The sequence below is a fragment of the Halyomorpha halys genome, unplaced genomic scaffold (assembly GCF_000696795.3).
Source record: "Halyomorpha halys isolate HHAL.00 unplaced genomic scaffold, Hhal_1.1 Scaffold1312.1, whole genome shotgun sequence".
In the NCBI taxonomy this organism is placed as follows: Eukaryota; Metazoa; Arthropoda; class Insecta; order Hemiptera; family Pentatomidae; genus Halyomorpha; species Halyomorpha halys.
In genome coordinates, this window is record NW_027111762.1 from 107,730 (window position 1) to 125,375 (window position 17,646).

Here is a 17,646-nt window from a genome sequence, read left to right on the forward strand (position 1 = left end):
GAAATATGCCATATTCCAATTTGGCTTTAAGGAATAACATTATTTTTGTACCCTCACACTGTTCCCTGCTTTTGGAAAGGGAAGTAATCCTTCAGCACTTTTTTTTTTCTTCTGTCCAACTTGATACAGTAAAATAAATGCTGCACATACTATGCAATCATATATCAATATACTTCCTCTCCTTCCATCATAATATTGGTCGGTTAAATCATTTATACTTATTATGTATATATTACACCTACACTTTACTAAAATGAAATCTAATCATTTATAATACACTTTATGATACATATCAATAAAAAAAGCAATGGTAGTTACTTAAAAAAGGAATCAGAACCAACAGTGACTGATTCAATGGCTGTTATTCAATAAATGCTGAACACCAATGGGTTGGCAACCAACATTAATAGGCCCTGCATGTTTGTGCCTTAAAAGGCTGAGTGTCTAGCCATAGGCATCCAACATTAGCTGGCCTTTGTGGTCCTAGGGTGTACACATGTTTAAAATGAACAATGAATGATTTACTCATGGATAAAAAAGTCAAACTTTTACCTGTTCATTTGAGTAAATGATCTAATCTATAATGAGGCCTTCTATGACCAATTCCTTTAATATAAATTTAATTTATTAATTGAAATTGAGTTTTTACTAAACTACAATATGTATTTGTAGTAGAAAAGTACTTGGAGTTTGCATGCTGTGCTGCAGTGCCAGGTGGAGGAAGGAATAAGGAACATGCTCTTCATTTATTGCATATATGCAATGGAATAATACAAGTAATAATTCATTATCTATGTGAGTGATAAAAAAATATGTATTGATAATTAACACGAGTGAAACTTTCTTAAATGATGATTTGCATGATTTTTAAATAAATATACTTTTTTTATTTGTTTTTTCTAAAGGATGCAATACTAAAATTGATGCAGCCAGTTTCATGGCTCCCAGCAGATCATCCTCTTTTAACTTTTGAATATACAGATTCTGAGAAATGGAATATGATAGAAATAGATGCATTTCATCAAGCATTATTAAAGTATGATAAGGATTTCTCATCTGTTGCACATGAGGTAAACTTTACATAATTGGATTTAAAAAATGGAATAATTATTTTTATCTTATTTGATAAACTTTCAAAAAGTATAAACTTATTTTTTAATTTTTTATATTATAAATTATATTGATCTTCTTATAACAGTTCAAAATGAAACTAACAAAAACTAGTTTTTAGCTCTCTTTCTGATAAAAACAAAAAAAAAAAACAGGCAGATTGCTGAAATTCCAGTGTCTATCTTTAAGCAAATAAATTATTTAGCAAGAAAATTAAAAACATTTATTTAATCACCCAGAGTAATCTGTTAGTGGGTGGGGCTTGGCTACTACTTGTTACACTTAAAATAATCACATAACATAACCAGGTCATAAAGATGGATTACGACTTTTTTTAGGCCAATAATTTAGAATAACCTGATCGATAGTATAAGTGTTATATACAAGATGTCCTGTAAGTTTTTAGTAATATTTAAAGAGATTAAGGTAGAACTTAAAAGCAACAAAACATATCATATAAACAATGGTACAATTCTCTTCCGAAAAGGAAAAAATTGATATTTTGTGTTTTTTTATGCAAGTAAGATTTTTTTCTGAGTAACAATCAATAGCCAAAACTCTATTAAAGTTAGGTAATTATAAATAACAGTATTCTAAACTAGACAAAATTAAATTTTAAAAAAAGTAAGATTTGTCTTTGTTAAAACCATTTGAAGGGGGCTTTCAAGGGGCTAAATGGAGTAAGTTTTAGTTTTTGATAAATCACAAATTAGTTTTGTAAGTGTCATACTGGACTTTGGATTTTCTGCTTTTGAAAAAACATGCTTGTTTAACAAGCCTTAAGTCCATAGTGATTAGGTTTATGTCAGTTACAGAATAAGCTAAGATCAGCCTCCAGTTTTGGAAACAAATAATGTGATGTAAAATTATGTCTCAGTGGTTTCAACAAAGTATCAGAGTCTTCAGCCAAAATAATTAAAAATTGTAAAAATGTACTTCTTATTTATAAAATCTTATTATTATTTTAAGTCAATTTGTATATTTCATTAATTTTTTAAGGAGACAAATTAACATAAAATAATTGAAATGCTTAATATAGATAGTTAATGAAATAACAATTATTACTTAGTAGAAAGTGTGTGTTTTTTTTTTTTTTTTATGGTTTAATGCACTACTTTCATAATAATAATTTTGTTTTTCATGAAAACTTTTTTTTTATTTTTTAAGGAGAATAAAATATTTTATACTCCCATTAAATATTTTGTTTACACATTTTAAATAATAAGTATATTTTAGTAATTTGTAATTAGTTTTGGCTGGAAAAAAACTGATGCTTTGAGGAGACAGAATTTTACATCACTTTTATTTATTTTTTTTTTTTTTTACAAAATTGGAAGTGGATTTAGCCTCATTCTAAAACACACCTCCAATCAATTAATATGGACTTGAAGCATATTTAACAAGGAAGTTTTAAATAGTTTTTAATAATTGCTTCAACAAAAAATGTTGACTTGTTCACAAAAACAAAAAATAATAATTTTTTTTCGTTTTCTGTACAAAATTGGACCACTATCTGAATAAACTTTTTTGTTGCTCTTGAGGTCTACTTACCTTCTTAAATATTGCTAAAGAACTTGTGGAACACTCTGCATATAAAGGATGTCTAAGTACACATGCTCACCCCTCTAACCTCTTCAATTTTTTATTTAATTTTTGTTGAGTCTCTACAGTGGCATTAGTTTTATCTTTTGAGAATATTGTTAATTTTCTAACCTTCTTCAGTGCTAATTAATTCTGGAATTTCTTTTGGAACGGTACTTTTTTTTTTTTTTTTTTTTTTTTAATGGACTCTGATTGCAAATCAGATTTTAAGACAAATTCATACTTTTTGATCATTAAAAATAGTAAAAAATTGTTTTGGGTGATTTACATCTTCAGGACATGTCGAATCAAAAGAGAGCCTAATATGAATTAAATTTTTTTTTTTTTAATAATTTATTTATCGATATTTACAACTGTATACATATATACACATCAAGTAAATTTGCTGTAAGTGATATTATGTCATGATAAAAACATCTGGAGAATCTACCCATTGATAGAACTCCAAAAACATTTCTAAAGGAGAAGATCTCGAGGCATCTTCTTATCAGACAACTAGGAGGATTATTAGGTAGTGAAGGAGAAGCCAGGTTAGAAACGAGTTGGTTTGGGTGGTTGGGAAGTTTATTATGGAAGGATTGGTATCTGGTTCTGGCCAAATCGGCAACATAGGGGGCATTGAGGTCATGATGGATGATTTGATTTGTGATAAAGTAAGGAGCATTAAGAATTTTACGAAGGATTCTGGACTGTAAGGATTGGATTCGAGAGGAATTAGATGGTTTAGTGGAGCCCCATAGCTCAACTCCGTAGAGGATAACCTAGTACCTGTATATACAACTGTTAGTTTGACCATAGGTCGCTACACCTCTGTTACTTCATTTTTTTCATAACTATCCAATCTGTTGTATATCAAATTAATATTTTGTATGTGATTACTGACCATGTCGGATTGAAAGTAAGGTGATGAAAATTTGCATTAATTGTTGACTTGACTCTTGATCAGATTCAGGAGCTGGTGTGGTTCGAGTGAGAAGTATTTGTTTGTCCAAATAGGCCTTATAATAGTCAAGTAGATCAGTCTTTTGTAATGAATTGGAAGTTTGGACTGTTTGTCTAGTAAATGTTGTAATAGTCGGAATCGACGAGCAGTTTCATGTCTTTTCAGTATTGTATGAGGATTCCATATCAGTTGTTTGTCCAGATTTAGTCCTAAATAGCGGATCTGTTCAACAGGAATAAGTGGGGTATTATTAAAAGATACTGTGGGGCAAGATGAAGGTTTATGACAAAGGGTAAATGTGATATGGTGGGATTTATTGGAATTTATTTTAACCCTCCAATTTGGCACCATTCTTCGAGGGTGGTGATGTGGGATTGGAGGGATTGGGATACAATGGAAGGATCATTATTCACTGACAATAGGCATGTGTCATCGGCATATGTGGTGAGAATAGTGTTAGGATGGGTTGGGATGTCAGATGTAAAAACTGTATAAAGGATAGGACCAAGGATACTACCCTGAGGTACACCAGCAGACTGAGGAAACAGGGATGAATAAGCGCTGTTGTGATTTCCTTGAAATAACCTGTCTCAGAGATAAGAACGGATAATGAGATAATAGGGGGTAGGAATCTACGGATCTTGTATTGCAGTCCTGGGTGCCAGACTCAATCAAAAGCCTGTTCTACATCAAGAAAGACTCCCGAGCAGTACATTCTGCGCTCCAATGAAGACGAGACTACATCGACCACACGATGGCATTGCTGGATAGTGAAGTGGGATGTTCGGAATCCAAACTGGTGATCTGGGATTATGTGGTTGGAATCTAGGATGGGGTACAAGCGTTTTAAGATAAGTTTCTCAAGGATTTTTCCCATGATAGGTAACAGAGAGATAGGACGGTAAGAGGTTGGGTGTTCTGGCAGCTTTCGAGGTTCGGGAATCATTTTGATTATGGATCATTTCCATGGGTCAGGAAAGTATGTGGATCTGAGGACAGCATTGTAGATGTAGGTGAGGAATATAACAGATTTTTTAGAACATGAATTAAAATTAAAATCAGATTTACTATCAAAAACCGTATTAAAAAAGTACTCTATCCCATTGAAAATTCCATAGTTAGGTGCACTGGTGAAGGTTAGATAATAAAAAATACCCTTAAAAGATAGAATAAATACCACTGCTATGATGTTTAACTTTGCAAAAATCAAAATTCCAAAAATTGTAGAGGTTAAAGGGAGTGAACACATATACCACCAGGGCCCTGTTTCATAATAAAAGCTAATAGTATTAGTTAAAAATACAAGTCTAGAAAGAACATGTTAATTACACTAATACTTATTTTTTATCATAATAGGGAGGACTATTAGTGTTATTAGAGGAGTAAAAAGTACTAAAGTACAAGTTACTATTGTACAAGTCAGTGTAATTGTATTAAGTTAAATCGACAAGACTAATAGTATTAGTTTGTACTTTATTATGAAACAGGGCCCCGGACACCCTGTATATTGGCACTTCCAAATAAAATAAAATCATTTAGGATAATCATATAATATGTTCAAAAACAAGAATTTATTCATGAATGGAATATGGTCCGGGTGTGGTAAAAAAAAACTCAAATAGTAGATAATTATACTATTTTATTGAGCCAACGTTTTGCCCCACGCTGCAGAGCTTCGTCAGGGCTGTTTTGACGGCAGTCTTTGTTTTTGAGCCCTGACAAAGCCCTGCAGCGTGGGGTGAAACGTTGGCTCAATAAAATAGTATAATTATCTACTATTTGAGTTTTTTTGACCGCACCCGGACCATATTCCATTCATTTATACACACGGTCAATCAATAATCTTCCAGAATTTATTCAATTTTTTTTATGAAATAGACACCTCAAAAAGATTTGGTGTACCATTTTAATATATTTAAAACCATTATAAGAAAGGAAAATTAAAATTTTCTGTAAGCTTAAAGGTCTCCAGTTTCATTATTTCATAATTATTTAACCAGTATAATGTTTTCTGTTCATTTTGTCAAAAAAATTGAAATATTACTGTTATTGCTGTATTATAAGTTTTTTATTTTTACAAAATTATGACAAGCTAAGCTTTTTGGGAAGGACTAATTCACAGTATTGTGAGTTACTTAATGCAAAAAAAAAAAAAGAAAAATTTTTTCGATAAATTTTGAAAATTACAAAGAAAATTGATCAAAATGTCAGTATAAACATATAAGCACTGTCCAACTTTTAAATACTGTGCATAAAGTGGAGTTCCCAATTCTGCCATGGGACTGCTTATCAACTATGTTCAATTATTCTGGTTCACCACAGAAGATCATTTTTACAATTATAACAATAATCATATAAATTAATTCTAATTACTTTTTACATCTCTTGAGTCTATTTTTAGTGACATGTCAGTTGTAACTTCAAAACTATTTCATCTGTAAAAGGACTAGGTTGATAGCTCAGCCTCCATGAGGTTCTGTTTTGGCAACTCATGTTGTATAGTTCATTTTTAAATTTGAATTTTTTTTTGTTCACTCAAACTTGGGTTAGATTGACCATTGACAATTCTAAAAAAAATTTTCAATCAAGAGGCTTACAGAAAAATTTAAATTTTCTTTACTTCATATTGCTGTTGTCACAGTGAAAATAACTCTTACTGTCAATACCACTATTGTTGTAGGTTGAAACGAAAACCTCAAAGCAATGTGTACAATTTTATTATTTATGGAAAAAAGTATGTCCAGAGGAGTATAAAAAACTTCGAGTTTTTAGGAAGCGGTTCCGTGAAACAGAATATGAAAATGAATCTCCTAAGTTAGACCAACAGGTAAAGGGATATACCCTTTGCAAGGGTATGCAATGTTTTATTAATTAATATTTCTTTAAATATTGAAAATGCATGTTAAGATGAAGTTGTATATGTGGAGAAAATAGACTCATTGCGTTGTTAATTATTAAATACTTAGTTTCATTTTAGTAGAATAGTTTGATTGATAACTGTCAATATATCAATTAAGATAGATATCATTTTTTTGTTTATTTATTGCTTTGAATAAAATATAATTGAGTGAGTATTGACACTATTGTACAAGTGTGATTCAATTAATTGCCAATTAAAAAATTCTGAGTAAGAGAATGAGGAGACTAGACAAAAAACAATGGGCTATAATAAAATGCGACATGAGGAATGTCAGTTTGTACCATAAAAAGATAGTGAGGGATGGAGTCCTATGATTTTTATGTGTATTGCCTTGAGTTGCTCCTCTGATAAAATTTTGAAGTATGTCACAGATACTCGTTTGAACACCTAACTGATTTCAGGCAGTGTTCCTCAGGGTTTAATTTAGGATACTTGTTGTATAATGTATAATCTTCATTATTTAACCTTGGGCTTGAGGTATACAATTTTATTATTAATTCACTTTTAAGGAAAAAACGCTTAATACTTCTTACTTCATTTTATTTCTGCATTTTGGATAAACTGTCCATTATCCAATCCATCTACAAATTATTACATTATAAGTAGTTAAATCTTATCATCTGTTACATCTACTGTAAATTTTTAATTATTCGTAATTTTATTAACATATTGTATATGAAGAATAATCACTATATAAATTGAGAAAAGCCAATTATTTGTAACATTTTTATGTGTTTACCTTAATTATCGGATATCTTACATCCTCATTTTAAGGAATTTGTCCTGATTATGAAATATTTTTAACAATAGACATGAAATTTGTATTATTGTAACTTGATACTTAACAGCATGTAATATTTACATATCTTATCTTAATTTGTTATTATGCCTATTTTCTAGTACACTATCCATCTACTTGTCTCTTACTTGCTAATTGGACTGTGCTCATTTTATTTTTTTGGAAAAGTTTAACCTAATTCCACCCCTACTTGTTATTTTGGTCCATATACTGATTTATTGTTAAATATTCATTTTGTTAATGTCAACATAATGATGAACAAATCGTTTTATGTCTCATTTGAATATTATTGCTTCTTTACTGTTTCTAGTAATCTATACAGATTTCTATTGTTTTCTAATTTTACTATCAGATGCCATGTTTAAAATTTCTACTTTATTGAAACCAAAATTGTTATTATTTTGAATACTGGGTTTAACCAGAGCTAGGGCTTAAACATATTTGTTTCATTACGTTCATTTTATGTTACTTTATTTTATTATTTAAGTGTAGTGAAGTCTCACCTATATAATATTGCTTTGTACATTATTTCAATTAAATTTAAATATTGCAACTTTTTTGTTACCGGTATGTAATTTATCTTTCATGTTTGTAATGTGCTTAATCATTTTATTATTATTTGTCCAAATCCAACATATTTATGATCATATTTTTGAAATATTTTTTTTATACCATCTATTATGTACCTAGGATCACAGGATTGTATTTTAATTTGTAATATCAATTTATTTTATTTTCCATATTCTTTATACAATTTTACCCTCTTTTTCATTGATAATTAATTTAAAATAATGTGTAATTAAAACTTTCTTCATTTTAAAAACTTTGGTTTTCTTACTATAATTTTGTAAATATTTTTTGTTTTTATTTTTTGCTTCATTATTATTATTTAATTATATTATTATGTAGATTTTTTATATTATTGGTGCAACTAAACCATAAATAATCAATCATTTTATATCAATATTTAATATCGTTATAAACCCAAAATACAAACTATACTTCTTGCACAATTTACAATAACTCCTACTTGTATACAAAGAAACAACATTAAAAGCGTATTTATTGTTATTGCTTTTTAAATACCTCAATAAACACAACATGATTTTGTAACCTTAACAAACAAGACTCCATATATCTTTAATTTTGTTCAATTTAATAACGATTATATTTTTATTTGTCTTTAAGAAATTTTTAGCCTGCCTACAAAAACAAATTTGAAACTTACTGATAAGTTTAAAGTTAGGGGATATGCTTTAGGAGGAAAGATTATACAAATGGTTGAATAGCATGTGGCAGTGTGTATATTAATTACAGAGAATATTTCTTTCATTGACATAAATATTACATCTAATCTGCAAGTGATGTCAGTAAGAATATTGTTACAACCCAGCCATTCACATCATATTCTTTATACCTTCTTCCTGACTGAGCTTTCACTGTCCAACAACTAAAGAATTAATTATTAGGTTGGTACAAATGCTGAATTTTTAAATGAATATATAAAACTGAATATCTTTTTTCAAAAGCTTTTTTGTAATCTAAATATGTTCCATTCCCTTCAATACACTTTTTCCAGTGGGATTTTAAAGCATAGATGCCTTTCTTAAAAAAATTCAGATCTTTAGAAATAATAAATTCAGATATCAAATTTTTGAGGCTGTCCTCATTTTTATACTGTTTAGTCCGTAAAAACAGATCCAAATGTTTTAAAAAATGAAAGTTGGTTGGTGAGAGATCCAGTGATTATGCTGGATGCTGCAAAACTTCACATTTCAATTCATTTAATTTCGCAATTGTTCTGTGCAATGTATGCAGCTGTTTTGGGCGTGCAGCTGTCATGGTCGTTTTGGGTCTTCCTCAGAGTTTGTAGTGAAAATCACCAGACTGAAATTTTTCAAACCAATGCTGCACTTTTTGATCTTTAACAGTATCTTTAATAGTATCTTCCCCAAATACCTGGTTTATATTGCGTGCATCTTTTGCAGCATTATTACCATGTTTATAATATCTCACAAAAAAATTACACGAATATCGGTGGAATTCATATCTGTACAAAATTCAAAACTAATAAAAAAAAGGAACTCTTATGAGAAAATCACCTTTGTTGAAATGTGACTGTAGTGATGGACAGTAATACTATAAACAAGGTTAGGCCAAAAACAAAAGCATAACGAAAAAAAGAAGAGAAATATTTGTATGTAAAAATAATCTGACATTTCATATGCACCAACATAATAGATTGATCCCCCCCCCACCCCAGTAATTATAGTTGGGTATTATAACACCCATTCCTCCAGGTTGGGGGAACAATTACACTAACACCTACCCAGTAGAGACAATGAGGGTAATCTCATCACAAATAGGATATAGGTTTTGGAACAGTGGCGCATTACTTCAATGCCCTCCTTAATAAAGTGGCAGAAGAAGGAAGAGGGAAAATAAAGATGGCCCTAGGGGAATTGGAGCCACCTGATATGGACGACGTTTATGAAGTGGTGGAAGATTTGAAAAATAATGAAGCACCAGGACCAGATGGACTTCCTGCAGAACTATATAAGTATGGAGGAGATGAATTAGTGAAATTCCTCTAAAATATAATAATGGATGTGTGGGAGATGGGAGAAATCCCTTGTGAATGATACAAAGTGGTTATATGCCCGATTTACAAGAAAGGGGATGTGCTTGATTGTCATAATTATCACGGTATATCCCTTTTACCAAGTGCTTATAAGGCGTTCTCTTGGATACTTCACAAAAAACTGATTCCTTTTGCCGAGCAGAATATAGAAAAGTACCAGACATGCTTTATGAGAGGAAAGTCTACCATAGATCAGATATTCTACATCAGAAGCATTCTGGAGAGATGCAGAGCGTATAATATCCACACACACCACCTATTCAACTAATAGAGAGGACTGGTGGTTGAAGTTGCAGGAGGCCTTGACTCTGCAAGAGTTGTAGCGCCACAGGTGATGATGATGATTATAACATCCACAGCTTAATTTGGAGTAGTGACAACTTGTATGTGATAGTAAATTGGTAGAATATTTTGTAGATAACAATAATTTAAATACTATAAACAATCCTTTAAATCAAACTAACCTCTGTACTAGATCTGGAAAACTTTCAGCAGTAGATCTTATGACCACTAGCCTGTAGTTACAAGCTATGATTCAATGAAATATAACAGATAATACATATGGCAATGAACACTTTCCCATTATTATTAAAACTCTCAATAAATGCTCTTCATACAGTAAACACAACAAACTGATTAAAACCGCTGACTGACCCCAATATCATGCGATGGCACAGCTTGCTGATGTTCATCTGGCCGATAATGACGCAAACTGCCTAATACTACAATCAAATACCAGATTACTTGAAGCTGCTCAGGCTGTATTAACAAATACTGATTTACTAAATAGTATTAATAAATACTAATTCCTAAATAGTAATAATAAATACTAATTCCTAAATAGTTAAATAAATAATAATTCCTAAATAGTATTAATAAATACTAATTCATAAATAGTATTAATAAATACTAATTACTAAATAGTATTAATAAATACTAATTACCCAAAACTCCCTTGTATGGTGGTAATACTCTTCATTGAGTACCACTCTGAAAATGCTGGAGTATGTACAAATTGTGGTTCTCAGAATAGCTAGTCAATAGTCTATATGTCGATGCTGGCGAGCCTCTGCTTGAACTATGAAGATAACAACTTGACCTCATTTACTTTGCTAATATCCTCTCTACGACCATTCTATGAATGAGTTGTTTCCAAATTGACTCCATCTAAACAACCAACAATGAGAACACAGTTTACACAGTCTTTGCTTTTTATTGCTCAAGTTAAAAATAGAACCACCTACTTTGTAAGAGACTCGAATCTCACCATCTTATCCTTGGGGTCTTCCCTCCTCCAAAATTTGTCTTTCCCCTTCTAGGCTACTCAAAAATGACATTCCACCATATTGATTAAAACATGAGTTTCTTGGACTGCAAGATGAATTTGGTGACGCTAACTTCATTTATACTGACAACTCCAAAAACAGGTATGGGGGCCTTGATTGTGTGTAATGATCGACAGTAAATATTCTCTCTGCCCGTGATATGTAGTAGCTATACAACTTAAATGGTTGCAATCTACAAGCGCTTAAAAGCTTTTCACACCACAAAAAAACAGGTATTTTTACAGACTCAATGTCTGTCCTACTCAGTTTAAGAAATATTTTCTTGCTAAAACAAAACGTCTATTATTCATTAAAGTCTGCAAACAGAAACAACATTTCAACGTTTTTAGCCTAGGTCCCTGGGCACTATGAAATAGCTGGTAATGAACTGGCTAATCAGACAGCAAAGGTGGCGATTTCTAAAGGCATTCCATATCATGGAGGGCCTGTCGATGTTTTCATTGCCCTTATTAAGCATAAAATGAAATTGGAATGAGAACTAATATAAGGAAGTGTTACAGATAATAAATTAAGTGAAATAAGAAGTGATATCCCTTGGACATTGTCAATTAGAAATATGTTTAGAGAGCAGGTGATTTTGACACGCCTTCGGATAGGTCATATGTGCCTGACCCATGGCTATCTTATGTCAGACCTATGGAACACAACTTACTGTGAAACAAATTTTAACTGACTGCTGAGTAATAATATAAATTGCCAGCACACCTACACTCTATTTTACAGGATAACAAACAGAACGTCGATCGGTTGTTTGAGTCTCTCAAATGTTCCAAACTTTATAAAAAAATTTAACTAAACCATCACAGATTTCCCTGTTGTAACAGATAAAATTTCAATATAATTGTGGCCACGAATCTGAGCCGTGGCCGGTTCGGGGATGGATCTAGGCTCGCTAGGGTGTGGATGGTAAAAGGCACATGCACACCCTGCATAGGAGACTTGTGTTACTCTCTCCCTGATAGTATTTTCCTGCTGATATGGTGCTCAGGGAGAGTGAGGGTGGCACTTGGGTTTGTCCTTGGCTCTGGCTGGGCTCCCTGAGAATAGTTAGAGGACTAGACATTGAGAATCCCAAAATTAAGGCAATAATAACCTATAAGTGGTTAATACCTTAAAATAAAATAAGAAAAATGCACTATGTCAACAATCAACAATTGTTTTAAGCATTATGGTGATCTGAGAAATCAAATTGAGGGAGAATAACAAAAAACAGATGAATTTGATGTAGCAGATGAACCTGATGTTTTGGCATGGTATACAGCTTTAGAACTGGCAGTACGTTCACTAATTTACAAAAAATAAAGTTCTACGTAATCATACAAATTTATTAGTGTTCGGTGGCAATAATTGATTCTAAAAAATTTCTATTTCACTATTAGATGATGTGTACAGTAATTGGTTATAATGATAGTCCACCATGATGACCAAATATGTCTGGTCCCTTGGAGTTCATTATAAACAATATTCAGTGTAGTTGAATAAACATTTTAATTATTTTAAATTATTAATAAATTCTAGAACTAGTTATAATCATATTATTTTAGTATTTAGGTACTGATAGTTGCTTGTAACTTTTAAGAATTTTACATTAAGATAACATTTAAAATTTCACCTTTGTTGGAATCCTTGTAGATTTTTTCCTTTTTAATTTTATCAGAATCCTTTCCTTGCCTTCCCTGTAGCCTTTATAATTCACATACTTCATTTAGAAAGACTTAGATTAGGCTCTATAGAAGGTCCAGAAGTTATATAGATTGAAAAGTAACAGACTTAAAAAAAAAATTTTAATCCCGTAGTTGAACTTTCTAGAAATGATCAATGCTTTAAATAAAAATTCTTATCATAATAAGGTAATTTTTAATTAGCTTTAATTTTTTTTTAGATATCTTTTTAATATTTTTTAATTTTTGATGATAGACTGGAGATGCTGAGCTAGTTTCTACGACATCCTCAGAAGGCCGTTTATTCCTCTGTGAATATCAAGACTGTTCTGCAGTAGGTTGATATATCATTCAACAAAAGATAAATTTATATAGGAAAATGAATATAATATCATAACTTTCATAAGGAAGTTTAAAGTAAAAATAGATTATCTATAGTAGAAATATCCAGTCCTTATTCAGTTTTTTTTTAAAGCTAATAGTGGATAATAGGTAGATTAATGATAAATGGAAAATAAATTCATAATTTCACATTAATAAACTTAACGCCAACTATTTGGTAATTGAACGATGAGAATATAATCGGAACTATTAAAAAAAAACTTCAAAAAAATATCATTGGATATAAAATTCAAATATTTTTCTTGATATTTATTTGTCAGCTAGATTAATTTATATTCATTATCTCCAAATATTTATTATATATTGATTTTATAAGTATTTATATTTATATAATTATAAAGTAATATTTTATAAGTATTTATTTTAGTCTCCAACCTCCTTTATTGGTGTTATTATATTTCTGATGCATGTATTCATCATTATTTACTATTTATAAGTATATAATTTTTCGCATCAGAAAGTAATTCATAAATAATCTCAAAAAAAATTCTAGTTCTTATTTTAAAAATATTTAATTGATCTGAGTGGAAAAAAAAATGATTCCAAGTTTTGCCCATATTGAAAGGATATTTTACACATACAGTATATATTTTTAAAATTTGATATTATCGTTATTTTCATAGCTTTTAAGTGAATTTTATTCCCTCTGCAAAATTTCTAAAATTACGTACTACATCAGTCAGACATATTTGAAGAATTATTTTCACATCAGTGATTTCTTTAAATCATATTTTAAAATTTTTGTATGATAATATTTATAATATTAACAAATATTTTAGAGCTTCAATTCTCGAGCAGCCTTAAACGGTCACATAAGAATTCATGTGGGTGGTACAGGAACAAGATGTGGTACACCTGACAAACGATCACCGCAATTAGTTGAATCTCTTGAAGAGTTTCCTTGCAAAATCTGTGGAAAGTAAGTATACAAAGAGTTATTATCTAAATTTCACTATTTTTAATCTAATCATTTTTTGTTTACAATGAGTAACCAAGTTAAAATGACTCAGAAATGCAGGAGGACAATAGGAAAATTGTCTTACACCTTAGATAAAGGTTTCTTCAAGAGAAAAGAAGTGAGAAAGATGATAATAGTCCAAATACACAAGTATCATCTTAGTACCACTATTTACGTACTATTTTCAGTCCTGAACAATGGCTAAAAATCATAAAGAACAGATCCATGCAATGGAAATCCGATACTTGAGGAAAGTAGAAGGGAGAACCAACTGGGACAGTCTTAAATCAGGTCTAGTCTTGGTGTTGAACCCAATACAAACTGTAATAGAGTAATCCCTACTAAGAAGGTTTGGTTATCTCTTTAGAATATCTAACCAACGTCTTACCAGAGAGGCCTGTGAGACCAAAGTAGAGGATAAACAGCCTAAAGGTAGGACTAGAATTAAATAGGAGCAGAGCGTTAAAGAAGCCTTCCGTATGAGGAACCTAAGCTGGGAAGATATAAGACTGGTGGAGGACAGGGATACATAGAGGTGGAATCTCACATGACCATATGGTAAAGAGAGATAGAGTATGATGACGAATAGGTAGAAAAGTAATTTACATGACAAGTTATCAGTATAAGGTTTTATTTTCACTTAAAATCTAATTTTTCTTGATTATGGAAGAAAATTACTGATTGCCTTATTTATTTTGTTAAACAAGATTAGACTTTAAAGAGTGTACTTTGAAATAGTGAATAGGAGAGTATTTAGAAAATGAAAGTGAAAACAAAGTCTGTGTTATGAACTTGGTCAAAGTCTTCATAAGAGTTACCAGGGAGAGTCCTGTTCTTTTGGCAGACGTCAGAACACATGAACCTCACAAGAAACTATCCAGATGCATTTCCAGCCCATCATTACACAAGGTGGCAATGGAAAATAAGGTAACAATTTACTTTTCCTCCCAATTATAACTTCGGTTGAGGATCTTAACCTCAGTCCCTTTGTATTCAGATTTAATATTGTTTATAACTATTATACTCTTATAAATTCATACATCCAGGTTCCTGAACAGTTACAAGAACCGAGTAATTTTATGATTGATAAATAATAATATTTTCCGCCTTTAACCTTTCTTTTATTTCCTATTTCAATCATATTAGCTATGAATCATATACCCCTTTATTATACCTGTATTTGTTTCCATACATAATTTTTCACTAACATCCATCACCTTTTTGTATTTATTCAACAGTTTCCAGATTTTCTTCCAACAAGACCAAATTACAAGTACGCCAAAAAGGCTTAATTTTCACTGATAAAATACTCATATCAGTGAAAATTAAGCCCTTCCTGGAACAAATTATTTTACTAATAACTATAATAAAAATATTTTAATTTTAAAAAGAAAAATCTAACAAAACCTTTTTTTTTTCATTATCAGTAATATTGTTTGCTGACCAATGTGCCACCAGGAATGCTGAAGAGTATGACATAGGTTTGGATTACCTAACAAATAGTTAATGAAAATGCAAAATACATTTATTTATCTTGGGATTAAACTTAAATGATTAAATTTACTATAACCAGAATCACTAAAGAAAAATCATTTATACATTAATATACATATATATATTGTAATATTCAATAATTATTTAAAATAAAAGAAATTTTAATAGTTTTTACTTAATTCTCATATCTAAAGTATAGTTTTGAAGATGAAAAGCTCAAATAAAAAGATTAAAAATAAATAAGACAATTTTTATTTTTAATTATATATAATATTATAGACTCTTAATCTCAGGGCGGGTTTCTAGGCAATCAGAACACTTAACTTTAATAACACTTTTACAATTATACTTAATTATATGTTGAGCAACACTAACCAATTTATACAATCTTCTTTTGAAGATTGAAGTTTCTTTGTCTTCTTTCTCAACAAACTAACACTTGCTGTAAACAATCTTTCAGCAAACAAACATTGACTAAACAAAGCCTTTGGTTCTCTAACAGTTTTCAACACATCTCATTCCGGCGGTCCAAAACAAAGAGTCACTTTATTTTCTTGGATGATTCTAGATGTCTTCTTTTTCTAGATGTCCCACTGAGAGAGATAAAGGATGTTCAGGACCTCCTGCATCCAGGATATGTCCTCCTTCTCCCGCGTCTAAACATCAAGTGAGTCCCCAAACCAAACGTCCTATCTCCATGTTCCATGTAAACATCGATTGTAGCACAATATTTTTGAGTTTTTTCTTATAATTTCCTTTATGAATAATTTTCTTTAATACATATTCTTAACTTCTTAAATTTTTTCTTAAATTTACTATAACTACAATTATGATGGGAAGTTAAATAAAGTTTTTAAAAAATTTGAATCTGCTCAACATAGCCGCAATTCAACAAACTTTAGGCAGGACACGCGCCGCCATCTTCTTTATTTTGAATAACGTATTTTCACTTCATATTTGGCTGATGAAAATTGATTAGCTTGCTTTTTGGTTCAATAACATAAATAAACAATACTGAAATGATATTTAACATTGACACATAAAAATAAAAACATACTAATAATCATTTATATAAAAAAAATAACTATTTACTCAAAAAGAGGATATTATAATATATAACTTAAGTATCGGTGAAAGCAAAATGTTAAGAATAGAGAAGAAGGAATAAGATCTGACACGCTTGGACTGCTTTTAAATACTGGCTTTATTGGGTTCAGTACATCTCTCTATATATATTCGATCAGCTGATCTCCTCAGTCAGCTGACATCGAAGTAACAGCTGACTTAGACCATAACTTATATAAATATATATATATTTTTTATATTAAAAAAATGGTATATCTATCTATGGTAAATCTATATGGTACTGTAGACTATAGATTTTTGGTCGCACGTTGTCCTGGAACACCATGATATGATACACAATAAGGATATATTCGGGATAGGGCATCAATCCTACACCCGGTCTGCAAATTGCCTCCAATAGGCTGACAGGCCTCACAAACCAGGAAGAGGGGGATATATATATATATATGTAGGGGTCAGGATAGCTGTATAGGCTTAGATGCTTGACTATGAAATGGTCTAAATATATATGTATATACATGTGCTTAGGTTATAGTAATATACATATATATATTTTTTTCTCTTGGATAGTAACCCTATGCAGGAGTTTATTTAAAAAAGTGTACATACTCAAACGTAATTAACTATTGAACTAGAACAAAACATAATTAAATTAATTGTTATTATATAAGAGATACAATCGGG

At 30.6% G+C, this 17,646-nt stretch overlaps 1 protein-coding gene across 1 annotated transcript in view; it reads left to right on the forward strand.

The window, feature by feature from the left end:
- LOC106689252 (zinc finger protein 541) overlaps positions 1-17,646 on the forward strand; it is a gene marked incomplete in the record, with an annotated part of 57,059 nt that overhangs the window by 38,557 nt on the left and 856 nt on the right. The window contains 5 exon segments of the mRNA XM_067049769.1: positions 673-776; positions 906-1,070; positions 6,336-6,482; positions 13,279-13,356; positions 14,204-14,343. Coding sequence (XP_066905870.1) covers positions 673-776; positions 906-1,070; positions 6,336-6,482; positions 13,279-13,356; positions 14,204-14,343 — 634 coding nt within the window.